At 45.6% G+C, this 27,722-nt stretch overlaps 1 protein-coding gene across 4 annotated transcripts in view; it reads right to left on the minus strand.

The window, feature by feature from the left end:
• Nucleotides 1-2,804: 2,804 nt before the first annotated feature.
• LOC307024687 (uncharacterized protein) overlaps nucleotides 2,805-27,722 on the minus strand; it is a 58,871-nt gene continuing 33,953 nt past the window's right edge. For 3 of the 4 annotated variants that reach the window (XM_079659017.1, XM_079659018.1, XM_079659020.1), the window contains exons 20-32: nucleotides 16,288-16,369; nucleotides 15,806-16,159; nucleotides 14,848-14,972; nucleotides 13,342-13,710; nucleotides 13,015-13,205; nucleotides 12,578-12,714; nucleotides 12,422-12,496; nucleotides 12,068-12,312; nucleotides 10,067-10,144; nucleotides 9,799-9,861; nucleotides 9,178-9,265; nucleotides 7,077-7,198; nucleotides 2,805-3,467 (exon numbers count right to left, since the gene is read on the minus strand). In XM_079659017.1, coding sequence (XP_079515143.1) covers nucleotides 3,384-3,467; nucleotides 7,077-7,198; nucleotides 9,178-9,265; nucleotides 9,799-9,861; nucleotides 10,067-10,144; nucleotides 12,068-12,312; nucleotides 12,422-12,496; nucleotides 12,578-12,714; nucleotides 13,015-13,205; nucleotides 13,342-13,710; nucleotides 14,848-14,972; nucleotides 15,806-16,159; nucleotides 16,288-16,369 — 2,013 coding nt within the window. In that variant the 3' untranslated portion in view covers nucleotides 2,805-3,383. The remainder of the gene's footprint in view (nucleotides 3,468-7,076; nucleotides 7,199-9,177; nucleotides 9,266-9,798; nucleotides 9,862-10,066; nucleotides 10,145-12,067; nucleotides 12,313-12,421; nucleotides 12,497-12,577; nucleotides 12,715-13,014; nucleotides 13,206-13,341; nucleotides 13,711-14,847; nucleotides 14,973-15,805; nucleotides 16,160-16,287; nucleotides 16,370-27,722) is intronic. The other variant, XM_079659019.1, reaches the window with a different exon arrangement.

Below are 27,722 nucleotides of genomic sequence, written 5' to 3' on the forward strand. Positions count from 1 at the left end.
GGTCCTGAGTGATGTACAAAGTCTCACGAGTCGGATATAAACTGTATCTTTAATATAAATGATGTTCTGTAGCTGGAGGAACAGATTCAGGAACATCAACGATGGAGAGTCACTCTTAAAAACTGATTTAAAGGTCTCCAGAGCGGTGCAGTGACGAGTGCTAAAGGAAGTGAGTCAGCATTTCTCCACTTCCTGTTCCCTGGTCTCAGAGCCAATGGGATCTCTCCATAGGATTTAGGAAAGTATCTGAACTAAGGTCTGTGGTTGAGACTCATTGAAGAGACGGATCACGTTTTGTTCTACACATTAAATCATCAGCAGTGACCCCACTGGTGATCTCTGAAGAGTGGACGTGTCTGAGAAACGATGGTTGTTACCAAGTGGCTGAATAGGACTACAGAAGTCGTGGAGGTCGTTGTACGTCATTACGCCGAACACGTAAACACTCCTCTAAGTTAGTTTCTGTTCTGCTTGAGAGCAAGTCCCTGCCTCCTGCAGACTGTTCAAACAAACGCTTCAACTCCTTCCATCTAGAATCTGTGTGTTTGAATATGGATCTGAAGTTGGCCTGACGTTGAAGTCGTGCTGCTGGACTCGCTGTAGCTCCTTTATAGCATCACGTTAGCATTTAGCTTCTGGACATTAGATTTATGATTAGAACATTATAAAAGTAGAGATGTGGAGATTATCCTGAACTAAACGTGCATTCATCAAACAGGTTCCTTTTCCACAGACATTATTTCCAGCTATTTTCCTAAATCCTCTGGAGAAACCCTGTTGCTTTCTGTGGAGGGACCAGCAGCTTCCTTCAGGGTGAACACGTCCTCCCTGCACCGCTCTGTAGTACTCATCAATATATCACAGGTCTCAGATACAGTGGGGCAAAAAAGTATTTAGTCAGCCACCTATTGAGCAAGTTCTCCCACTTAAAAAGATGAGAGGCCTGTAATGTTGATCTTAGGTATACCTCAACTATGAGAGACAGAATGAGAAGAAGAAATCCAGAAAATCACATTGTCTGATTTTTAAAGAATTTATTTGTAAATAAGGTGTAAAATAAGTATTTGGTCAAAAACAAAGAAACAAGATTTCTGTCTCTCACAGACCTGTAACTTCTTCTTTCAGAGCCTCCTCTGTCCTCCACTTGTTAACTGTATTAATGGAACCTGTTTGAACTCGTTATCAGGATAAAAGACACCTGTCCACAACCTCAAACAGTCACACTCCAAACTCCACTATGGCCAAGACCAGAGAGCTGTCAAAGGACACCAGAAACTAAATGGTAGACCTGCACCAGGCTGGGAAGACTGGATCTGCAATAGGTAAGCAGCTTGGTGTGAAGAAATCAACTGTGGGAGCAATTATTAGAAAATGGAAGACAAACAAGACCACTGATAATCTCCCTCCATCTGGGGCTCCACGCAAGATCTCACCCCGTGGGGTCAAAGTGAGAAACAAGAACGGTGAGCAAAGATCCCAGAACCACACGGGGGGACCTAGTCCATGACCTGCAGAGAGCTGGGACCAAAGTAACAAAGGCTACCATCAGTAACACACTACACCGCCAGGGACTCAAATCCTGCAGTGCCAGACGTGTCCCCCTGCTTAAGCCAGGACATGTCTAGGCCCGTCTGAAGTTTGCTAGAGAGCATTTAGATGATCCAGAAGAGGATTGGGAGAATGTCATATGGTCAGATGAAACCAAAATAGAACTTTCTGGTAAAAACTGAACTAGACGTGTTTGGAGGAGAAAGAATGCTGAGTTGCATCCAAAGAACACCTACTGTGAAACATGGGGGGGGGGGACATCATGCTTTGGGGCTGTGTTTCTGCAAAGGGACCAGGACCACTGATCCGTGTAAAGGAAAGAATGAATGGGGCCATGTATCGTGAGATTTTGAGTGACAACCTCCTTCCATCAGCAAGGGCATTGAAGATGAAACGTGGCTGGGTCTTTCAGCATGACAATGATCCCAAACACACCGCCCGGGCAACGAAGGAGTGGCTTCGTAAGAAGCATCTCAAGGTCCTGGAGTGGCCTAGCCAGTCTCCAGATCTCAACCCCATAGAAAATCTTTGGAGGGAGTTGAAAGTCCGTGTTGCCTAGCGACAGCCCCAAAGCATCACTGCTCTAGAGGAGATCTGCATGGAGGAATGGGCCTAAATACCAGCAACAGTGAAAACCTGGTGAAGACTTACAGAAAGCGTTTGACCTCTGTCATTGCCAACAAAGGGTTTATAACAAAGTATTGAGATGAACTTTTGTTATTGACCAAATACTTATTTTCCATCATTTACAAATAAATTATTTAAAAATCAGACAATGTGATTTTCTGGATTTTTTTTTTCTCATTCTGTCTCTCATAGTTGAGGTATACCTAGGATGAGAATTACAGGCCTCTCATCTTTTTAAGTGGGAGAACTTGCTCAATTGGTGGCTGACTGAATACTTTTTTCCCCCACTGTATATCCAGGGCCTGTCTCTGATTGGCTGAAACACCAAACAGATCATTGCAGCATTACCCATAATCCCCTCTGTTTCAGCCCTGTTTCCAAAGTGCTGATTCTCTGTCTGTTACTTTAGATGAAAACAAGGAGCCCCTCCCCACGCCCCTCTGAGAGACATTTGGTTACAAAGAACTCAATGGAGCTCTAGGAGGAGATTCAGGTGATAAGGGAGGGGGGGGGGGGGGGGGGGTTTACTTTGGTTGCTGATTGGCTAATGGTTACACAAGACAAAACATTGTTATGACATCAGTTTAGGTTTTGATAAAACAAATTAAATAAAAGTGAACAAGTTGATTATTTCTGAATTTATTGAAAAATGATTTATCCACAAAAGTTAAAACCGGTTCATGAATTCAAGACTCATTAAAGCACTCATTAAAGCACTCATTAAAGCAAGGAGCTTTTTATATAAAATATTTTACAGACATCAGAAAACAGTCAGTTTTAAAGTCGCTCAGGTAAAGAGTATTCTTCTGAACCGTTAGTTACCTGGTGTGTGATATTTAACACTAAATCAATTATAATGTTATTCTTTATTTTGACTACAGTTGAAACATCCGTCCACCACGACAGACAGCTGTGAGTGTATGTTGTTTAAATACAAATTATACAAGAAATACCAGATTTATATTTTCATGCTCTAACTAAACACAACAAATATAACAGTTCAATCTCTGATTAATAGATGGCTTTTATTTTGAAAATACCAGATTTGGTTTTCTGTGTTTTTTCTCACAAAGTGGAAAGTTTTCTGTTCTCTGATCTTTATTTTTTAAAAAATCAAACCCCTACAAACTAAAAGTAGAAAACGTTTGTGTGCAGTTTTTAATACCGCCGAAACATTGTGGTGAAGTCCCACTCCGAGGATGATGATGTCACTTCCTGCAGGTCTTGGAGCGCAGCTGTCTCTTGATGATCAGGTGATCGCTCTCCTTCTCCTCATTCGCTCTTCCAGACATCTTAAAAAAAAAAAAAGCTTTAAATCTTCGTCCTCTCCTGAACGACACGATTAAATCACAATTATGTTTTAAGAGCCTGAAGGCACCACGGTGTAACTCTAGGGAACAGCAGCTAACAGAGCTAACAGCAGCTAACAGAGCTAACAGAGCTAACAGCAGCTAACAGCAGCTAACAGAGCTAACAGAGCTAACAGAGCTAACAGCTGCTAACAGAGCTAACAGAGCTAACAGCTGCTAACAGAGCTAACAGAGCTAACAGAGCTAACAGCAGCTAACAGAGCTAACAGAGCTAACAGAGCTAACAGCAGCTAACAGAGCTAACAGAGCTAACAGAGCTAACAGAGCTAACAGAGCTAACAGCAGCTAACAGAGCTAACAGCTGCTAACAGAGCTAACAGCTGCTAACAGAGCTAACAGAGCTAACAGAGCTAACAGAGCTAACAGAGCTAACAGAGCTAACAGCAGCGAACAGAGCTAACAGAGCTAACAGAGCTAACAGCTGCTAACAGCAGCTAACAGCAGCTAACAGAGCTAACAGCAGCGAACAGCAGCTAACAGCAGCTAACAGCTGCTAACAGCAGCTAACAGAGCTAACAGCAGCTAACAGAGCTAACAGAGCTAACAGAGCTAACAGAGCTAACAGCAGCTAACAGAGCTAACAGAGCTAACAGAGCTAACAGCTGCTAACAGCAGCTAACAGAGCTAACAGCAGCGAACAGCAGCTAACAGCAGCTAACAGCTGCTAACAGCAGCTAACAAAGCTAACAGAGCTAACAGCAGCTAACAGAGCTAACAGAGCTAACAGAGCTAACAGCAGCTAACAGCAGCTAAAAGCAGCGAACAGAGCTAACAGCAGCGAACAGCAGCTAACAGAGCTAACAGAGCTAACAGAGCTAACAGCAGCGAACAGCAGCTAACAGAGCTAACAGCAGCTAACAGAGCTAACAGCAGCGAACAGCAGCTAACAGAGCTAACAGAGCTAACAGAGCTAACAGAGCTAACAGCAGCGAACAGCAGCGAACAGAGCTAACAGCAGCGAACAGAGCTAACAGCAGCGAACAGCAGCTAACAGAGCTAACAGAGCTAACAGCAGCTAACAGAGCTAACAGCAGCTAACAGAGCTAACAGAGCTAACAGCAGCTAACAGAGCTAACAGCAGCGAACAGCAGCTAACAGAGCTAACAGCAGCTAACAGAGCTAACAGAGCTAACAGCAGCGAACAGCAGCTAACAGAGCTAACAGCAGCTAACAGAGCTAACAGCAGCTAACAGAGCTAACAGAGCTAACAGCAGCTAACAGCAGCGAACAGCAGCTAACAGAGCTAACAGAGCTAACAGCAGCGAACAGCAGCTAACAGAGCTAACAGCAGCTAACAGCAGCTAACAGAGCTAACAGCAGCGAACAGCAGCTAACAGAGCTAACAGCAGCTAACAGAGCTAACAGCAGCTAACAGAGCTAACAGAGCTAACAGCAGCGAACAGCAGCTAACAGAGCTAACAGCAGCTAACAGAGCTAACAGAGCTAACAGCAGCTAACAGAGCTAACAGCAGCGAACAGCAGCTAACAGAGCTAACAGAGCTAACAGCAGCTAACAGAGCTAACAGAGCTAACAGCAGCGAACAGCAGCTAACAGAGCTAACAGCAGCTAACAGAGCTAACAGCAGCTAACAGAGCTAACAGAGCTAACAGCAGCGAACAGCAGCTAACAGAGCTAACAGCAGCTAACAGAGCTAACAGAGCTAACAGCAGCTAACAGAGCTAACAGCAGCTAACAGAGCTAACAGCAGCTAACAGAGCTAACAGAGCTAACAGAGCTAACAGCAGCTAACAGAGCTAACAGCAGCTAACAGAGCTAACAGAGCTAACAGCAGCTAACAGAGCTAACAGCAGCTAACAGAGCTAACAGCAGCTGACAGCCGCTAACAGAGCTAACAGCAGCTAACAGAGCTAACAGCAGCTAACAGAGCTAACAGAGCTAACAGAGCTAACAGAGCTAACAGCAGCTAACAGCAGCTAACAGAGCTAACAGAGCTAACAGCAGCTAACAGCAGCTAACAGCAGCTAACAGAGCTAACAGAGCTAACAGAGCTAACAGAGCTAACAGCAGCTAACAGCAGCTAACAGAGCTAACAGAGCTAACAGCAGCTAACAGCAGCGAACAGAGCTAACAGCAGCTAACAGAGCTAACAGCAGCTAACAGAGCTAACAGAGCTAACAGCAGCGAACAGAGCTAACAGAGCTAACAGAGCTAACAGAGCTAACAGCAGCTAACAGAGCTAACAGCAGCTAACAGCTGCTAACAGCAGCTAACAGAGCTAACAGCAGCTAACAGAGCTAACAGAGCTAACAGAGCTAACAGCAGCTAACAGAGCTAACAGAGCTAACAGAGCTAACAGCGCTAACAGCAGCTAACAGAGCTAACAGAGCTAACAGAGCTAACAGCGCTAACAGCTGCTAACAGCAGCTAACAGAGCTAACAGCAGCTAACAGCTGCTAACAGCAGCTAACAGCAGCGAACAGAGCTAACAGCAGCTAACAGAGCTAACAGCTGCTAACAGAGCTAACAGAGCTAACAGCAGCTAACAGAGCTAACAGAGCTAACAGAGCTAACAGCGCTAACAGCAGCTAACAGAGCTAACAGCAGCTAACAGCTGCTAACAGCAGCTAACAGCAGCGAACAGAGCTAACAGAGCTAACAGCAGCTAACAGAGCTAACAGAGCTAACAGCAGCTAACAGAGCTAACAGAGCTAACAGCAGCTAACAGAGCTAACAGAGCTAACAGAGCTAACAGCAGCTAACAGAGCTAACAGAGCTAACAGCAGCTAACAGCAGCTAACAGAGCTAACAGCAGCTAACAGAGCTAACAGCAGCTAACAGAGCTAACAGAGCTAACAGAGCTAACAGCAGCGAACAGAGCTAACAGAGCTAACAGAGCTAACAGCAGCTAACAGCAGCTAACAGAGCTAACAGAGCTAACAGAGCTAACAGCAGCTAACAGAGCTAACAGAGCTAACAGCAGCTAACAGCAGCTAACAGAGCTAACAGCAGCTAACAGAGCTAACAGAGCTAACAGCAGCTAACAGAGCTAACAGCAGCTAACAGAGCTAACAGAGCTAACAGCAGCTAACAGCAGCTAACAGCAGCTAACAGAGCTAACAGAGCTAACAGAGCTAACAGAGCTAACAGCGGCTAACAGAGCTAACAGAGCTAACAGAGCTAACAGAGCTAACAGCAGCTAACAGAGCTAACAGAGCTAACAGCGGCTAACAGAGCTAACAGAGCTAACAGCAGCGAACAGAGCTAACAGCAGCTAACAGCGGCTAACAGAGCTAACAGCAGCTAACAGCTAACGTCTCATAGCTCTCTGTTTGATCTAAATGAATGTAGGGTCTGAGCAGTGGCTTGTTGTCTCAGGAAGAAGTCTTTGAGGATGCTGGAAACCTGGATCATTTCTAATGAAGTGTTTCCTGCAGCTGCTCCTCTTGATGCTAATGCTAACGCTAACTATATCCAACAGTAGCTGCTGTTAGCTGGTGATCAGTGGTGAGTTCTATTATCTAATGTAATCTATGAAACATTAAGATGGGTGTCTATTGTTTCCTCCTCACTGCATCTGGGGAGTCCTGCAGCGTGGCGTCCATCTTGAACAGTTTCCTGCGACCTCGTTTGGGTCTCTGCACCGCCTCTTTCTCCACAGAGTGACCGCTCACCAGCCCCATGATGCTCTTAGCTGCACACACACACACACACACACACACACACACACACACACACACACACACACACACACACACACACACACACACACACACACACACACACACACACACACACACACACACACACACACACACACACACACACAAGAATGATTATTAATAATAACGTGTGCATAGACATGTTTTGGGGGCGGACTGGCCATCTGTATAACGTCACCCTACACAAATGCACTTCATTTCCGCCGGAAGTCTTTTGCACAGCGTCTGTCGGTGTAAACCGGTGTAAACAGTCAGACGGGCACTGGTGTAAACACAGCGATTTCGATGCTAACAGTGATGGTAGCTTGGGAACACGATTCTACTTCTTTGACTGGAGATGGCGTTACTCTCCCCCACCCGAATTCAGTGCAAAACTGGGAGGATAACATGACGACGTGGCCCAGCATAACGTACAGCAAAATTTGCTCCTACTTCGTTCAATCCATGGCAATAGATGGAAAAGCAATGGACAGTCTGAAGGCATATCATAAGGCTGCGCACATTCTACTTTGCCCACATGCTCCCGAAAATTGTTGACGATTTTGTTGAGGGAAGGTTACAGTTCTGCAGTAAATATCTCAGCATTTTAAAACCAAAATAAACTGCCTTATTTAGGTCATGCCCACAGGAGCCAACAGTCGTCTGTCGTTTACATAATGCACAATTTACATGATCTCTTTATGCTGTGCAATATATCATATGTGCCTGTACTGTTTGAGTGAAAATAAAGTTTGATGTAATTTAATTTCATTATTGCACTGTTATTGCATTATTGCATTTCATATGTTCCTTAGAGTGCTACAATTTCTTTTAACACAGTTCATCATTCATATTAAGCTCATACTGTACATAAATAACACTGAATTAATTAATTGTTGAGAGGAAACTAAAGAAATGGCTTCAACAAGAAAGATCACATGTTTAATCCTAACAGGTATTACAAATTAAAATATAAAAGCAGCCCACACAATTACATCACTATGAAAATATTCATATATAATATTAAAAAATACAATGCATGCAGTATTTGTTGTGTTTATCTGTATTTAATGAACAACATGGCTGGGTGCTGGGTGCTGGTTTGTGGTCGTAGCACTCTCTATCTAACCACTCGTTCAGGTGCTTTCTCGAGTGATTGCAACCAACTACCGCACACGTAGTTCCCGAACCACTTTTCTTCATGTTGTAATTGTTATATCCTCTTTGTCTCTGCGATATCAGTGCTTTGTCGGCACAACGGAGCTAGCTAGCAAAACAAACCCAGTCCGCCAAAACGGAAGTGCATTGCATCGAAGGGAGGAGTTCAGGATGTAGAGCGGAAACGGCTCAATAACTTGTGTATAGATAGAAAAGATTACAAGTACGAATCGGGTGACCGTCAGGGGAGTCTCAAAAAACCCACACACGAATGCTCAGCGATCCGTGCACAGAGAGCGGGTTGTGTTTGCAGGTTCAGGATTTACACGGAAAACAAATATGTTTGTCGGAATTTTGAGATTTGAGAAAGAGGAAGGATTTTGAGATTTGAGAAAGAGGAAGGATTTTGAGATTTGAGAAAGAGGAAGGATTTTGAGATTTGAGAAAAAGTCAAACATTTTAGATTTTTGAAAAAAAAGCAAGAATTTTTGAAAAAAAGTCAAACATTTTTAGATTTTGGGAAAAAGTCAGAATTTTTGAGAAAAAGTCAAATTTTGGGGAATTTTTTTGAGAAAAAGTCAAATTTTTGGGAAAAATTCAAACATTTTTAGATTTTTGAGAAAAAGTCAGAATTTTTAGATTTTGGGAAAAAGTCAGAATATTGAGAAAAAATACCAACAAATGATCTTTTTCAGTTTTGACTACTTCCATTCTTAAAATAATGATAAATAAATGGATCCTGAGATTGAAGCTCAAGCCGGGGACCGGGGAGATCTTTCTCACAAAGAGGAAGGGTGATGAAATGAAACAGTACCTGTGCTGCCCAGGATGGAGGGAGAGCTGTGGATCAAATCTCCAATCCTCTGCAGAGCGCCGTCACACTTCTCCTTCACTGCAGAACTCTACACACACACACACACACACACACACACACACACACACACACACACACACACACACACACACACACACACACACACACACACACACACACACACACACACACACACACACACACACACACACACACACACACACACACACACACACACACACACACACACACACACACAATTATACTTATACACAATATTAGGGTTGCACAATTTGGAAAGATGTCCCAAAGTTGGGTTTTTGACCCCAAACCCATCACAGTCCCCCTGCTTCCACTCCTACTGCTATTTATTTCATGTTTGTTCGTTCACCCTGTAAAGCGGCCTTGGGTCCCTTGAAAGGCGCTATACAAGTTTCATCTATTACTATTATTAAAAAAGTATCTTATCTAAAAAATAACTGATTGCAATTTTTTTATTTGCTCTTAGAGATGTCACGCCCCTTAGCCTATCACAGACAAGGTGTTGGAGCGCTAGCCAATAGTAGCCCAGGTGTTAAGTAGTGATGTCACTGTGTTCTGGAAGTGATGTTTTTTCCTCACCTGTTTGTTGGTCCGTGTGTTTCCTCTCCCTCTGTTCCTCTTGTTTTCACTGGACACCAGGTTCTGAAACACACACACGTTAAAACCAGGGAACACACACACACACACACACACACACACACACACACACACACACACACACACACACACACACACACACACACACACACACACACACACACACACACACACACACACACACACACACACACACACACACACACACACACACACACACACACACACACACACACACACACACACACACCTCGCAGCTCTTCCTCTTCCTCCCGGTGGTTTTCTTCCTGTCGATCATGTTGGATCTCAGAGGAGACGCACACACGTCCTGAAACACACGGTGAGATGTCACTGTGTGATCATCACTTCTCAAAGTGTCTCAGATTATGTTTCACACCAGGTAAATGTCTTTGGGTTTCAAACCGTGAGGATAGTGACGGACTTTAGCAAATGAACAGCGATGGTGTTTGCTCCCAGCTGCAAGGACATCACTCTAACAGCTGTCATATCGTCCAACAGGACCAGAGACGGGACATCACTCTAACAGCTGTCATATCGTCCAACAGGACCAAAGACGGGACATCACTCTAACAGCTGTCATATCGTCCAACAGGACCAAAGAGGGGACATCACTCTAACAGCTGTCATATCGTCCAACAGGACCAAAGAGGGGACATCACTCTAACAGCTGTCATATCGTCCAACAGGACCAAAGAGGGGACATCACTCTAACAGCTGTCATATCGTCCAACAGGACCAAAGAGGGGACATCACTCTAACAGCTGTCATATCGTCCAACAGCACCAAAGACGGGACATCACTCTAACAGCTGTCATATCGTCCAACAGGACCAAAGACGGGACATCACTCTAACAGCTGTCATATCGTCCAACAGGACCAAAGAGGGGACATCACTCTAACAGCTGTCATATCGTCCAACAGGACCAAAGACGGGACATCACTCTAACAGCTGTCATATCGTCCAACAGGACCAAAGAGGGGACATCACTCTAACAGCTGTCATATCGTCCAACAGGACCAAAGAGGGGACATCACTCTAACAGCTGTCATATCGTCCAACAGGACCAAAGAGGGGACATCACTCTAACAGCTGTCATATCGTCCAACAGGACCAAAGAGGGGACATCACTCTAACAGCTGTCATATCGTCCAACAGGACCAAAGAGGGGACATCACTCTAACAGCTGTCATATCGTCCAACAGGACCAAAGAGGGGACATCGCTCTAACAGCTGTCATATCGTCCAACAGGACCAAAGACGGGACATCGCTCTAACAGCTGTCATATCGTCCAACAGGACCAAAGAGGGGACATCACTCTAACAGCTGTCATATCGTCCAACAGGACCAGAGAGGGGACATCACTCTAACAGCTGTCATATCGTCCAACAGGACCAAAGACGGGACATCACTCTAACAGCTGTCATATCGTCCAACAGCACCAAAGACGGGACATCACTCTAACAGCTGTCATATCGTCCAACAGGACCAAAGACGGGACATCACTCTAACAGCTGTCATATCGTCCAACAGGACCAAAGACGGGACATCACTCTAACAGCTGTCATATCGTCCAACAGGACCAAAGAGGGGACATCACTCTAACAGCTGTCATATCGTCCAACAGGACCAAAGAGGGGACATCACTCTAACAGCTGTCATATCGTCCAACAGGACCAAAGAGGGGACATCACTCTAACAGCTGTCATATCGTCCAACAGGACCAAAGACGGGACATCACTCTAACAGCTGTCATATCGTCCAACAGGACCAAAGAGGGGACATCACTCTAACAGCTGTCATATCGTCCAACAGGACCAGAGAGGGGACATCACTCTAACAGCTGTCATATCGTCCAACAGGACCAAAGACGGGACATCACTCTAACAGCTGTCATATCGTCCAACAGGACCAAAGAGGGGACATCACTCTAACAGCTGTCATATCGTCCAACAGGACCAAAGACGGGACATCACTCTAACAGCTGTCATATCGTCCAACAGGACCAAAGAGGGGACATCACTCTAACAGCTGTCATATCGTCCAACAGGACCAAAGACGGGACATCACTCTAACAGCTGTCATATCGTCCAACAGGACCAAAGAGGGGACATCACTCTCACTCTAACAGCTGTCATATCGTCCAACAGGACCAAAGAGGGGACATCACTCTAACAGCTGTCATATCGTCCAACAGGACCAAAGACCCTTTCAGAGATAAGCCTCCTCACCTGAGCGCCTCCTCTCTCCTCCTCCAGCCTCTGCATCTCTCTCCTCACAGCATCCATCTCCCTCTCCTCCCTCCTCTCCTTCAGCTTCTGCAGCTCCTCCTTCAGCTCCTGAACCACCGGAATCACCTCCTGCCTGTTCTCCTCCTCCTCCTCCTGAACCACCGGCATCACCTCCTGCCTGTTCTCCTCCTCCTCCTCCTCCTCCTCCTCCCGGCTCTGCAGCTCCTCCTTCAGTCGCTCCAGCTCTGATGAACAAACATCCACAGATGATATATTAGATTTGAACTTCCTGTCCTCATGTTATGATTCAGAGAGTTATTAGGAGCAGATCCTGAACAGATGGTGAGGACGAACCTTTCCTGAGCGTCTCCGTCTCTCTACGGCACTCCTCAAGAAGCTTCTCCTTCTCCAGCGCCGCTCGGAGGACTTCTGAGGAACACAGTCATATTTAATATAAAGTCCTCCATGAGTCACAGAGGCTCGTCTGATTGGCTGCTGCTTCCTCCTCACCTGCTCTCTCCTCCTGTAGTCTCCCTCGCAGAGCTCCGCGCTCAGACTCCAGCTCCGCCCTGAGGCCCTGCAGCTGCTGGCTGAATGCTGCTCTCTGATTGGATAACTCCTCGCTGAGCTCAGCACACCTGTTCTCACTGCAGACACACAGGTACGTTAGATTCAACTTCACACAAACAGGCTTTTTAAGTATCCTGGTTTATATCAGTCCTTTAAAAAGACTTTTAAAGACCGAGGCCAGGTGTTCCTGTACTCTGTATTAAAGCTAGTATCTGTGTTCCTGTGCTCTGTATTAAAGCTGGTATCTGTGTTCCTGTACTCTGTATTAAAGCTGGTATCTGTGTTCCTGTACTCTGTATTAAAGCTGGTATCTGTACTCTGTATTAAAGCTGGTATCTGTGTTCCTTTACTCTGTATTAAAGCTGGTATCTGTGTACCTGTGGTCCAGGCGTCCCTGCAGCTGACTCCTCTCCTCCTGCAGCTGACTCCTCTCCTCCTGCAGCTGACTCCTCTCCTCCTGCAGATCTTGGATCAGTTGTGATTTCTCTGCTGATCTCTGCAGAGCCGCCTGACTCTCCTCCTTCAGATCCTGCAGCGCAGAGACGAACCTCCCGCTGGGCTCCTCCTCCTGAGGGACACACAGGTGGAGGGTGAGGAGGGAGAAACAATAAAACCTTTGAATTTCAAAAAATCTTAATTTCAAGATGTATAAAGGGTAAACAAATGATGTCATATTTAATAATCAGTCATATTAATAAACAGACCTTGACTTCCTGTCTCAGACTTTCCACTTCCTGCGTCAGGCGGTTGTAGCTGACCGCCTTCTCCTCTGATTGGCTCTCCAGGTCCCGGAGGCGGGACTTTGCAGTGTTGAGCTCCTCTGATTGGCTCTCCAGGTCCTGGAGGCGGGACTTTGCAGTGTTGAGCTCCTCTGATTGGCTCTCCAGGTCCTGGAGGCGGGCCTTTGCAGCATTGAGCTCATCTGATTGGCTCTTTAGGTCCTGGAGGCGGGCCTTTGCAGTGTTGAGCTCCTCTGATTGGCTCTCCAGGTCCTGGAGGCGGGCCTTTGCAGTGTTGAGCTCCTCTGATTGGCTGTCAGTCTGCTCCTTGAGCTTGGTCTGGAGACTGGTCACCTGGAAGGTCATTTAAAAAAATCTCAACAAATCATCATACGCGTAATATAACGTTCTACATGTGCACCTGATGACGTCCCCACTATCTTCCTGTATACAGTATATGTAGTACAGAGTATATACTAGTGCTGTAGCGATGCGTCGACTTCAAATTATCGTCGACGACATATTTCCTCGTCGACGCATGGCCACACACGTGGGTCACCCAAAACAACAACAAGCAGTTCGCAATCGCACTTTAAACACTATGGAGACTGAAACGGCTACCACCTCCTCCTCACAGGAGGCGCACGAAGCCCTGCAAAAAGCCCCCAAACAAAAACATCTGGCCCGAGGTCTTTCAAATTGAATTGATTGAAATCTCCAATATCAACGTAAGAGCTTGTTCGGGGGGTGCTAACACTTAACCATAAACTTTATCCTTTACTTTCTCCGTCTTTATATGTAGATATTACTTTTCTCCGTTAATCTCCGTCACGTTGTTTCCATAGCAACAACAACTTCCTGTCAACAGCGCTACCTCTCCTTCAAAATAAAAGCCTATTCATAAATAGGAACAGCCCTATTGTGTTGTGCAGCTTGAGTTCTGTGCACTTCGGTAGTGCTAACTATCTTATAGCTCTCCGTGCGGTTTGTTCGTGCTTGGTTGGTTAGTAGTTAATGTTAGCTACCTAGCTAGCGGCGCCAGCTGTGTGTTAGTTAACGTTTGTCAGCATTTAATGTTGGATGGAATGGTAGCTAGTTTACGTCTGCAGAACACCGCTATCTAGCCGCTACTAACCCGGAACGAACAAACTGCACAGAGAGCTAACTCATGTTGCGGTCGTTTACGAGTCAAACATAACAGACTAACGTTAGTCAGCTTATAGTATCAATGTATGTCAACTAACGGAGCCAATCAATGTCCAGGCCAGGGCTGCACGTAAGCTGGTGCGCAGTTGTCATGAATGAAGTAATGTTTTTTGGTATTTATTTGAGATACATTATGTTTTTTATAAATCGAACAACAGAAAAATAATCGTTAGATTAGTCGACTAATCGATGAAATAATAGCCCGATTAATCGTTTTCAAAATAATCGTTTCCCCCCAGCACTAATATATATAGTATATGTAGTATACTATGTGTAAACCTGTACCTCCGTCTGCAGGTTGAAGATGCCGTTGATCAGAGCTTTGTTTTCCTTCTTCAGTCGGCCGCTCCCTCTCTGCTCCGCCTCCAGGGAGAAGAACACCGAGTCACAGTTAGCACACGAGTCCAGGTCTGCAGGAGAGGGCACGCACGCACACACACACACACACACACACACACACACACACACACACACACACACACACACACACACACACACACACACACACACACACACACACACACACACACACACACACACACACACACACACACACACACACACACACACACACACACACACACACACACACACACACGAGAGGGAACATGTTAACGGTCACCTATCATGCTATGTTTAGGCAATGGCATAGGTCTCAGATGTATTGTAAGTAGGGCTGTCAGTCGATTAAAATAGTTAATCGCGATTAATCGCACATTTTTGATCTGTTCTAAATGTTCCTTAGAGGAATATTTGTCAAGTTTCTAATACTCTCATCAACACATGAGTGGACAAATATGCTTTAAGCAAATGTTTGTTCATTATCATTTGAACAATGACAAATATTCGCCTCAATTCAACCTGGAACCTCTCTCATACAATACAAAGTGTGTGTGTGTGTGTGTGTGTGTGTGTGTGTGTGTGTGTGTGTGTGTGTGTGTGTGTGTGTGTGTGTGGTACAGTGTGTGTGTGTGTGGTACAGTGTGTGTGTGTGTGGTACAGTGTGTGTGTGTGTGTGTGTGTGTGTGTGTGTGTGTGTGTGTGTGTGTGTGTGTGTGTGGTACAGTGTGTGTGTGTGTGTGTGTGTGTGTGTGTGTGTGTGGTACAGTGTGGGTGTGTGGTACAGTGTGTGTGTGGTACAGGAGAGGGAAAGTTAATAAGTTAATAACACATGGTATGCGAAAGGCTAAGGGGCGGGACATCTCTCTTGACCAATCACGACAGAGCCCTGCTCATTTCGTACCTGTGAGCTCCTGCACCTTCTGCTGCAGGAGGGTCTGCTCCTTCTTCATCTCCTCCTCCCTCCTCTTCATCTCCTCCTCCCTCCTCTTCATCATCTCCTCCTCCCTCCTCTTCATTTCCTTCTCCTCCTCCCTCCTCTTCATCTCCTCCTCCCTCCTCTTCATCTCCTCCTCCTCCCTCCTCTTCTTCATCTCCTCCTCCTCCCTCCTCATCTCCTCCTCCCTCCTCTTCATCTCCTCCTCCTCCTCCCTCCTCCTCATTTCCTCCTCCTCCCTCCTCCTCTCTTTCAGCTCCCTGATGGTTTCCTCTCGTCTCTCGTTCTCCTCTTGCAGCCTCCAGATCTCCTCCTCCAGCACTGAGGAAGAGGAGGAGCATTTATAACAAACATTACAAATGTATTAATGAAATAAATTAAATGCTGCATCTTCCTCCTCTTCATCTTCCTCCTCTTCATCTTCCTCCTCTTCATCTTCCTCCTCTCACCTCTCTTCTTCGATGGTCGCCTCTCCTCCTCTTCCTCTCGCTGGCGTTTCCTCCTCTGCTCCTCCTCCACCACCAGAGCTCTCTGAAGAACATTCAGAGCATCCTCAGAAGAACATTCAGAGCATCCTCAGAAGAACATTCAGAGCATCCTCAGAGGAACATTCAGAGCATCCTCAGAGGAACATTCAGAGCATCCTCAGAAGAACATTCAGAGCATCCTCTGAGGAACATTCAGAGCATCCTCAGAAGAACATTCAGAGCATCCTCAGAGGAACATTCAGAGCATCCTCAGAAGAACATTCAGAGCATCCTCAGAGGAACATTCAGAGTATCCTCAGAAGAACATTCAGAGCATCCTCTGAGGAACATTCAGAGCATCCTCAGAAGAACATTCAGAGCATCCTCTGAGGAACATTCAGAGCATCCTCAGAAGAACATTCAGAGCATCCTCAGAGGAACATTCAGAGCATCCTCAGAAGAACATTCAGAGCATCCTCAGAGGAACATTCAGAGTATCCTCAGAAGAACATTCAGAGCATCCTCTGAGGAACATTCAGAGCATCCTCAGAAGAACATACAGAGCATCCTCTGAGGAACATTCAGAGCATCCTCAGAGGAACATTCAGAGCATCCTCAGAAGAACATTCAGAGCATCCTCAGAGGAACATTCAGAGCATCCTCAGAGGAACATTCAGAGCATCCTCAGAAGAACATTCAGAGCATCCTCTGAGGAACATTCAGAGCATCCTCAGAAGAACATTCAGAGCATCCTCAGAGGAACATTCAGAGCATCCTCAGAAGAACATTCAGAGCATCCTCAGAGGAACATTCAGAGCATCCTCAGAAGAACATTCAGAGCATCCTCTGAGGAACATTCAGAGCATCCTCAGAAGAACATTCAGAGCATCCTCAGAAGAACATTCAGAGCATCCTCAGAGGAACATTCAGAGCATCCTCAGAAGAACATTCAGAGCATCCTCAGGGGAACATTCAGAGCATCCTCAGGGGAACATTCAGAGCATCCTCAGAGGAACATTCAGAGCATCCTCAGAGGAACATTCAGAGCATCCTCAGAGGAACATTCAGAGCATCCTCAGAAGAACATTCAGAGCATCCTCAGAAGAACATTCAGAGCCCCCTCAGAGGAACATTCAGAGCATCCTCAGAGGAACATTCAGAGCGTCCTCAGAGGAACATTCAGAGCCCCCTCAGAGGAACATTCAGAGCTCTCTGAGGAGCATTCAGAGCATCCTCAGAAGAACATTCAGAGCCCCCTCAGAGGAACATTCAGAGCATCCTCAGAGGAACATTCAGAGCGTCCTCAGGGGAACATTCAGAGCATCCTCAGGGGAACATTCAGAGCATCCTCTGAGGAACATTCAGAGCATCCTCTGAGGAACATTCAGAGCATCCTCAGAGGAACATTCAGAGCATCCTCTGAGGAACATTCAAAGCATCCTCAGGGGAACATTCAGAGGATCCTCAGGGGAACATTCAGAGCTCTCAGAGGAACATTCAGAGGATCCTCAGGGGAACATTCAGAGGATCCTCAGAGGAACATTCAGAGCATCCTCTGAGGAACATTCAGAGCATCCTCTGAGGAACATTCAGAGCATCCTCAGAGGAACATTCAGAGCATCCTCAGAGGAACATTCAGAGCATCCTCTGAGGAACATTCAGAGCATCCTCAGAGGAACATTCAAAGCATCCTCAGGGGAACATTCAGAGCATCCTCAGGGGAACATTCAGAGCATCCTCAGGGGAACATTCAGAGCATGCTCTGAGGAACATTCAGAATATCCTCTGAGGAACATTCAGAGCATCCTCAGGGGAACATTCAGAGCATCCTCAGGGGAACATTCAGAGCATCCTCAGAGGAACATTCAGAGCATCCTCAGGGGATCATTCAGAGCATCCTCAGGGGAACATTCAGAGCATCCTCTGAGGAACATTCAGAGCATCCTCAGGGGAACATTCAGAGCATCCTCTGAGGAACATTCAGAGCATCCTCAGAGGGAACTTTCAGAGCATCCTCTGAAGAGCATTCAGAGCATCCTCAGAGGAACATTCAGAGCATCCTCAGAGGAACATTCAGAGCATCCTCAGAGGAACATTCAGAGCATCCTCAGGGGAACATTCAGAGCATCCTCAGGGGAACATTCAGAGCATGCTCTGAAGAACATTCAGAGCATCCTCAGGGGAACATTCAGAGCATCCTCAGGGGAACATTCAGAGCATCCTCAGAGGAACATTCAGAGCATCCTCAGGGGAACATTCAGAGCATCCTCAGAGGAACATTCAGAGCATCCTCAGGGGAGCATTCAGAGCATCCTCAGAGGAACATTCAGAGCATCCTCAGGGGAACATTCAGAGCATCCTCAGAGGAACATTCAGAGCATCCTCAGGGGAACATTCAGAGCATCCTCAGGGGAACATTCAGAGCATCCTCAGGGGAACATTCAGAGCATGCCCTGAAGAACATTCAGAGCATCCTCAGGGGAACATTCAGAGCATCCTCAGGGGAGCATTCAGAGCATCCTCAGAGGAACATTCAGAGCATCCTCAGGGGAACATTCAGAGCATCCTCAGAGGAACATTCAGAGCATCCTCAGGGGAACATTCAGAGCATCCTCAGGGGAACATTCAGAGCATCCTCAGGGGAACATTCAGAGGATCCTCAGGGGAACATTCAGAGGATCCTCAGAGGAACATTCAGAGGATCCTCAGGGGAACATTCAGAGCATCCTCAGGGGAACATTCAGAGGATCCTCAGAGGAACATTCAGAGGATCCTCAGGGGAACATTCAGAGCATCCTCTGAGGAACATTCAGAGCATCCTCTGAGGAACATTCAGAGCATCCTCAGAGGAACATTCAGAGCTCTCTGAGGAACATTCAGAGCATCCTCTGAAGAGCATTCAGAGCATCCTCAGGGGATCATTCAGAGCATCCTCAGGGGAACATTCAGAGCATCCTCAGAGGAACATTCAGAGCATGCCCTGAAGAACATTCAGAGCATCCTCAGGGGAACATTCAGAGCATCCTCAGGGGAACATTCAGAGCATCCTCAGGGGAGCATTCAGAGCATCCTCAGAGGAAAATTCAGAGCATCCTCAGGGGAACATTCAGAGCATCCTCAGAGGAACATTCAGAGCATCCTCAGGGGAACATTCAGAGCATCCTCAGGGGAACATTCAGAGCATCCTCAGGGGAACATTCAGAGGATCCTCAGGGGAACATTCAGAGGATCCTCAGAGGAACATTCAGAGGATCCTCAGGGGAACATTCAGAGCATCCTCAGGGGAACATTCAGAGGATCCTCAGAGGAACATTCAGAGGATCCTCAGGGGAACATTCAGAGCATCCTCTGAGGAACATTCAGAGCATCCTCTGAGGAACATTCAGAGCATCCTCAGAGGAACATTCAGAGCTCTCTGAGGAACATTCAGAGCATCCTCTGAAGAGCATTCAGAGCATCCTCAGGGGATCATTCAGAGCATCCTCAGGGGAACATTCAGAGCATCCTCAGAGGAACATTCAGAGCATCCTCAGGGGAACATTCAGAGGATCCTCAGGGGAACATTCAGAGCATCCTCAGGGGAACATTCAGAGCATCCTCTGAGGAACATTCAGAGCATCCTCAGGGGATCATTCAGAGGATCCTCAGGGGAACATTCAGAGCATCCTCAGGGGAACATTCAGAGCATCCTCTGAGGAACATTCAGAGCATCCTCAGGGGAACATTCAGAGGATCCTCAGGGGAACATTCAGAGCATCCTCAGGGGAACATTCAGAGCATCCTCTGAGGAACATTCAGAGCATCCTCTGAAGAACCTGTGTCGAGAGCTGGAGTTCTTGGGGTCTTGACCTGATTGGTTTCTACACGGACCACTATTGCGGTAAGCATGTTGTAACTTCCGGTTGTTGTTGTCATCTCCGGGTATCCCGTGTGCCTGTTCTGTTGCTGATAGCTTGTTATCTTAACTTAATCGATCGTTTTAAAACTCTTGATCACGGCAACTGCCTGACGTTGTAATCACACGTTACTACAGCTTAAGCACTCACAAACTCTCCTTCTCTTAGCGACTGTAACTCCACAGTTGCCTACACTCTTTTCGGGTTTGCTAACGGTAGCTACTTTAGCTTGATAGCTAGCCATGGCTCTTTCCCCACCCTCGGGTGCTATTTCCTGCTCTAACTGTCTCATGTTTGGTTACTCCCCTACCTCCTTTACTGGTACCGATACATGTGTTAAATGTAGTATAGTTGTTAGGTTGGAGGCGGGAATCATAGCCATAGAAGCCCGGCTCCGCATCTTAGAAAATAACTCAGCTACAGTAAAGCCCATGTTAGCCGGTGCGGACCGGCAAAAGGTAGCTCCTCTTAGCCGTCCCCCGGCAACTCCCGAGCAGCAGGGAGAATGGGTGACTGTTCAGAAGGGGCATAACGCGAAACCTGCAGGTCCCCACCAACCCGTTCACGTATCTAACAGATATTCCCCACTCAGCGAGACACCCGCTGAGAAGCCAACTCTGGTTATTGGTAGCTCTATTATGAGACACGTGAATTTAGAGACCGATGCCTCCACAGTCACATGCATTCCGGGGGCCAGAGCGGGCGACGTTGAGGCGCATCTTAAACTGCTGGCTAAAAATAAACGTAAATACAGTAGGATTGTTATTCACGTCGGTGGTAATGATGTTCGTTTACGCCAATCAGAATGCACCAAACTTAATGTGGCGTCGGTGTGTAGTTATGCTAAAACAATGTCGGACACCGTAATCTTCTCTGGTCCCCTCCCCAATCTGATCAATGATGACATGTATAGCCGCATGTCATCATTTCAGCGCTGGTTGTCTTGGTGGTGCCCAGCAAACAATGTGGGCTTCGTGAATAATTGGACAGCCTTCTGGGGAAAACCTGGTCTGATTAAGAGAGACGGCATTCATCCTACTTTGGAAGGTGCAAATCTCATTTCGGCAAACATTTCAGGGCTCTGTGGACTTAATCCATGACAAACTGGAGTTGAGACCAGGAGGCAGAGTCGCAGTCTTACACGCTTCTCTGCGCTCTCTCCTAGGCAGTCATCCATAGGAATCCCGACCCCAATAAAATACCCAATATTAACGGTGTGTGTGTCTGCCCAAGGACAATTTAAGGTAAAACCTAATAGAGGTGTCATACATAATAACCTAATAAAAGTAAATGTAACAACTACTACAGTGCAACAAAACAGGAAGATTAAATGTGGTCTCTTAAACATAAGATCTCTAGCATCTAAAGCAATACTGGTAAATGATTTAATATCAGATTATAATATTGATATATGCTGTCTCACTGAAACTTGGTTGAGACATGAAGAATATGTCAGCATAAATGAGGCCACTCCACCCAGCCATATCAATACTCATATTGCCCGAGGCACGGGCCGAGGAGGTGGAGTTGCAGCAATCTTTGACTCAAGTTTACTTATCAATACTAAACAAAAATTAAATTATACCTCCTTTGAAAGCCTCATTTTCAGTCTTACGCATCCGACCTGGAAAACTTTGCAGCCAATCTTATTTGTTACAGTGTACCGTGCACCAGGTCCTTATTCAGAATTCTTATCAGAATTCTCTGAGTTTTTATCAGCTTTGGTACTTAAAACAGATAAAGTAATTATCGTAGGTGACTTTAATATTCATGTTGACGATGATAAAAATAGCCTTACTGTTGCATTTAACTCTATATTAGATTCTGTTGGTTTCTGTCAGAGTGTAAATAAACCAACCCACTGCTATAATCACACTCTTGACCTTGTTCTGACTTATGGTATTGAAATTGAGCAACTATTAGTCGAACCGCATAATCCTGCTTTATCCGACCATTTCTTAGTAACTTTTGAAGTACTGTTACTAGACTACAAAGCATTAGCCAAAAGCTCCTGCAGCAGAAACCTATCTGTTAGTGCTATAGCCAAATTTAAGGAAGAGATTCCACCAATACTTAACTCGATAGCATGTCTGCATGTAGGGGAGGAAACTTATACAAAATGTACACCACCCCAAATTGATCATGTTGTTGATAGTGCTACAGATGCGCTGCGAATAAAATTAGACTCTGTTGCTCCTTTGAAAAAGAAGAAAATAAAACAACATAGATTAGCTCCATGGCATAATGCCGAAACCCGCAAAATAAAGCAAAAGTCGAGACAACTTGAAAGGATATGGCGTTCCACTAAACTTGAAGAATCTCGTTTAATTTGGCATATTACTCTCAATGAATATAAGAAAGCACTGCGTAAAGCGAGAGCAGCATACTACTCTTCATTAATAGATGAGAATAAGAATAATGCAAGATTTCTTTTCAGCACTGTAGCCAGGCTGACAGAGAGCCACAGCTCGACTGAGCCTTCTATTCCCATAGCACTCAGTAGTAAGGATTTTATGTGCTTTTTTAACGATAAAATTGTTACTCTTAGAAACAAAATCAATGACCTCTTGCCTTTGACCAGTATAGTGTTATCAACAGCTCCCGGAAACGTAAGTTCTAATAATATTACACTAGATAGTAAACTAGAATGCTTTTCAGCCATAAACCTTGAACAATTAAATTCAATGATTCTCTCTTCTAAACCATCAACGTGTATCTTAGACCCGATTCCAACTAAGCTGTTAAAAGAAGTTTTTCCATTAATTAGCACTTCTTTATTAAATATTATGAATATGTCTTTATTATCAGGCTATGTTCCAAAATCATTCAAAGTAGCAGTGATAAAACCGCTTCTTAAAAAGCACAACCTCGATCCAGAGGTTTTAGCCAACTATAGACCTATTTCTAATCTTCCGTTCCTCTCAAAAATTCTTGAGAAAGCAGTCGCAAAACAGCTGTGTGATTACTTAAGAAACTATGATTTATTTGAAGATTTTCAGTCTGGCTTTAGAACACAACATAGCACAGAGACAGCTCTGGTTAAAGTCACAAATGACATTCTAATAGCCTCTGACAAGGGACTTGTCTCTATTCTTGTCTTACTCGATCTTAGTGCTGCATTTGATACTATCGACCATGATATCCTATTGCAAAGACTAGAGCACTTAGTTGGCATACAGGGAACTGCTTTAGGCTGGTTTAGGTCTTATCTATCTGAACGCTCTCAGTTTGTACGTGTCAACGATGAATCTTCCATGCAAACCAAAGTTAGCCATGGAGTGCCACAGGGCTCAGTGCTTGGACCTATTTTGTTCACCCTATATATGCTTCCGTTAGGCAATATTATAAGGAATCATTCTGTAAACTTTCATTGTTATGCGGATGATACTCAACTATATTTATCAATCAAGCCTGATGAAATTAATCATCTAAATAAAATTCAAGACTGCCTCAAGGACTTAAAAACGTGGATGACCTTAAATTTTTTGATGTTAAACACGACCAAAACTGAAGTTATTGTACTTGGCCCGAAGAATCTACGAAACAAATTATCTAAAGATATATTAACTATGGATGGCATTAATTTGGCCTCCAGTGAGACTGTAAGGAATCTTGGTGTTATATTTGATCAGGATTTATCCTTTAACGCCCACATAAAATCAATTTCAAGGACCGCCTACTTCCATCTACGTAACATTGCAAAAATCAGGCATATCTTGCCTCAAAACGATGCAGAGAAACTAGTCCATGCATTTGTTACTTCAAGGCTGGATTATTGTAACTCCTTATTATCAGGGTGTACCAAGAAGTCAGTCAAGTCGCTTCAGCTGATTCAAAATGCTGCAGCTCGTGTACTAACCAGAGTTAGGAAAAGGGACCACATTACTCCTGTTCTGGCTGCCTTACACTGGCTCCCTATAGAACACAGGATAGAATTTAAAATTCTTCTTCTCGCCTACAAAGCCCTTAATGGGCAGGCGCCATCTTACCTTAAAGAACTCATTATACCCTATTGTCCTACTAGGGCATTGCGTTCCAAGAATGCAGGGTTGTTGGTTGTTCCTAGAGTCTCTAAAAGTACAATGGGAGCCAGAGCCTTTTCTTATCAAGCTCCACTTTTGTGGAATCAGCTTCCAGTTTGTGTTCGGACGGCAGACACCCTATCCGTTTTTAAGAGTGCGCTTAAGACTTTCCTTTTTGATAAAGCTTATAGTTAGGGCTGATTAGATTCAGCCCCTAGTTTTGCTGATATAGGCTTAGTTTGTCGGGGGACATCTTACTTCTTCCTTCTCTCTGTCTATACCTGTGTACTCTCATGTTCCGATTAACCCAGCTTCCCCAAATTTCTTTCTTTTTGGTGTCTATATACGCCGGGATCCGGAGTCATGGATGATCCTGCGGTCCTGTGTCATGGATTGCGAGTCCTGGATCTTGAGTCGTGGCTGCGGTCCTGGATCATAAGTCCTGGATGGATATCCTCGTGGATTCATCTTCTTATTATACACACATGCATTTCAAAACATTTGGACTACCTATGTTGCAAATGTATTATCTTTTCAATTTACACACGGCATCTATTGCACGTCTGTCCGTCCTGGGAGAGGGATCCCTCCTCTGTTGCTCTCCCTGAGGTTTCTCCCATTTTTCCCTTTAAACTGTGGGGTTTTCTCTGGAAGTTTTTCCTTGTACGATGTGAGGGTCTAAGGACAGAGGGTGTCGTATTGTCATACTGATATTCTGTACAAACTGTGAAGTCCACTGAGACAAATGTAACATTTGTGATATTGGGCTATATAAATAAACATTGATTGATTGATTGATTGATTGAAGAGCATTCAGAGCATCCTCAGAGGAACATTCAGAGCATCCTCAGAGGAACATTCAGAGCATCCTCAGAGGAACATTCAGAGCATCCTCAGAGGAACATTCAGAGCTCTCAGAGGAACATTCCGAGCATCCTCAGAGGAACATTCAGAGCATCCTCAGGGGAACATTCAGAGTATCCTCAGAGGAACATTCAGAGCATCCTCAGGGGAACATTCAGAGCTCTCAGAGGGAACATTCAGAGCATCCTCAGAGGGAACATTCAGAGCATCCTCAGGGGAACATTCAGAGCATCCTCAGGGGAACATTCAGAGCTCTCAGAGGAACATTCAGAGCATCCTCAGAGGAACATTCAGAGCATCCTCAGGGGAACATTCAGAGCTCTCAGAGGAACATTCAGAGCATCCTCAGAGGAACATTCAGAGCATCCTCAGGTGAACATTCAGAGCATCCTCAGAGGAACATTCAGAGCATCCTCAGAGGAACATTCAGAGCATCCTCAGAGGAACATTCAGAGCATCCTCAGAAGAACATTCAGAGCATCCTCTGAGGAACATTCAGAGCATCCTCAGAAGAACATTCAGAGCATCCTCTGAGGAACATTCAGAGCATCCTCAGAGGAACATTCAGAGCATCCTCTGAGGAACATTCAGAGCATCCTCTGAGGAACATTCAGAGCATCCTCAGAGGAACATTCAGAGCATCCTCTGAGGAACATTCAAAGCATCCTCAGGGGAACATTCAGAGGATCCTCAGGGGAACATTCAGAGGATCCTCAGGGGAACATTCAGAGCTCTCAGAGGAACATTCAGAGGATCCTCAGGGGAACATTCAGAGGATCCTCAGAGGAACATTCAGAGCATCCTCTGAGGAACATTCAGAGCATCCTCTGAGGAACATTCAGAGCATCCTCAGAGGAACATTCAGAGCATCCTCAGAGGAACATTCAGAGCATCCTCTGAGGAACATTCAGAGCATCCTCAGAGGAACATTCAAAGCATCCTCAGGGGAACATTCAGAGCATCCTCAGGGGAACATTCAGAGCATCCTCAGGGGAACATTCAGAGCATGCTCTGAGGAACATTCAGAATATCCTCTGAGGAACATTCAGAGCATCCTCAGGGGAACATTCAGAGCATCCTCAGGGGAACATTCAGAGCATCCTCAGAGGAACATTCAGAGCATCCTCAGGGGATCATTCAGAGCATCCTCAGGGGAACATTCAGAGCATCCTCTGAGGAACATTCAGAGCATCCTCAGGGGAACATTCAGAGCATCCTCTGAGGAACATTCAGAGCATCCTCAGAGGGAACTTTCAGAGCATCCTCTGAAGAGCATTCAGAGCATCCTCAGAGGAACATTCAGAGCATCCTCAGAGGAACATTCAGAGCATCCTCAGAGGAACATTCAGAGCATCCTCAGGGGAACATTCAGAGCATCCTCAGGGGAACATTCAGAGCATCCTCAGGGGAACATTCAGAGCATCCTCAGAGGAACATTCAGAGCATCCTCAGGGGAACATTCAGAGCATCCTCAGAGGAACATTCAGAGCATCCTCAGGGGAGCATTCAGAGCATCCTCAGAGGAACATTCAGAGCATCCTCAGGGGAACATTCAGAGCATCCTCAGAGGAACATTTAGAGCATCCTCAGGGGAACATTCAGAGCATCCTCAGGGGAACATTCAGAGCATCCTCAGGGGAACATTCAGAGCATGCTCTGAAGAACATTCAGAGCATCCTCAGGGGAACATTCAGAGCATCCTCAGGGGAACATTCAGAGCATCCTCAGGGGAACATTCAGAGCATCCTCAGAGGAACATTCAGAGCATCCTCAGGGGAACATTCAGAGCTCTCAGAGGAACATTCAGAGCATCCTCTGAGGAACATTCAAAGCATCCTCAGGGGAACATTCAGAGCATCCTCAGGGGAACATTCAGAGGATCCTCAGGGGAACATTCAGAGGATCCTCAGAGGAACATTCAGAGGATCCTCAGGGGAACATTCAGAGCATCCTCAGGGGAACATTCAGAGGATCCTCAGAGGAACATTCAGAGGATCCTCAGGGGAACATTCAGAGCATCCTCTGAGGAACATTCAGAGCATCCTCTGAGGAACATTCAGAGCATCCTCAGAGGAACATTCAGAGCTCTCTGAGGAACATTCCGAGCATCCTCTGAAGAGCATTCAGAGCATCCTCAGGGGAACATTCAGAGCTCTCAGAGGAACATTCAGAGCATCCTCAGAGGAACATTCAGAGCATCCTCAGGGGAACATTCAGAGGATCCTCAGGGGAACATTCAGAGCATCCTCAGGGGAACATTCAGAGCATCCTCTGAAGAACATTCAGAGCATCCTCAGGGGATCATTCAGAGGATCCTCAGGGGAACATTCAGAGCATCCTCAGGGGAACATTCAGAGCATCCTCTGAGGAACATTCAGAGCATCCTCAGGGGAACATTCAGAGGATCCTCAGGGGAACATTCAGAGCATCCTCAGGGGAACATTCAGAGCATCCTCTGAGGAACATTCAGAGCATCCTCAGAGGGAACATTCAGAGCATCCTCTGAAGAGCATTCAGAGCATCCTCAGAGGAACATTCAGAGCATCCTCAGAGGAACATTCAGAGCATCCTCAGAGGAACATTCAGAGCATCCTCAGAGGAACATTCAGAGCTCTCAGAGGAACATTCCGAGCAT

Source organism: Notothenia rossii (assembly GCF_949606895.1).
Source record: "Notothenia rossii genome assembly, chromosome: 11".
In the NCBI taxonomy this organism is placed as follows: domain Eukaryota; kingdom Metazoa; phylum Chordata; class Actinopteri; order Perciformes; family Nototheniidae; genus Notothenia; species Notothenia rossii.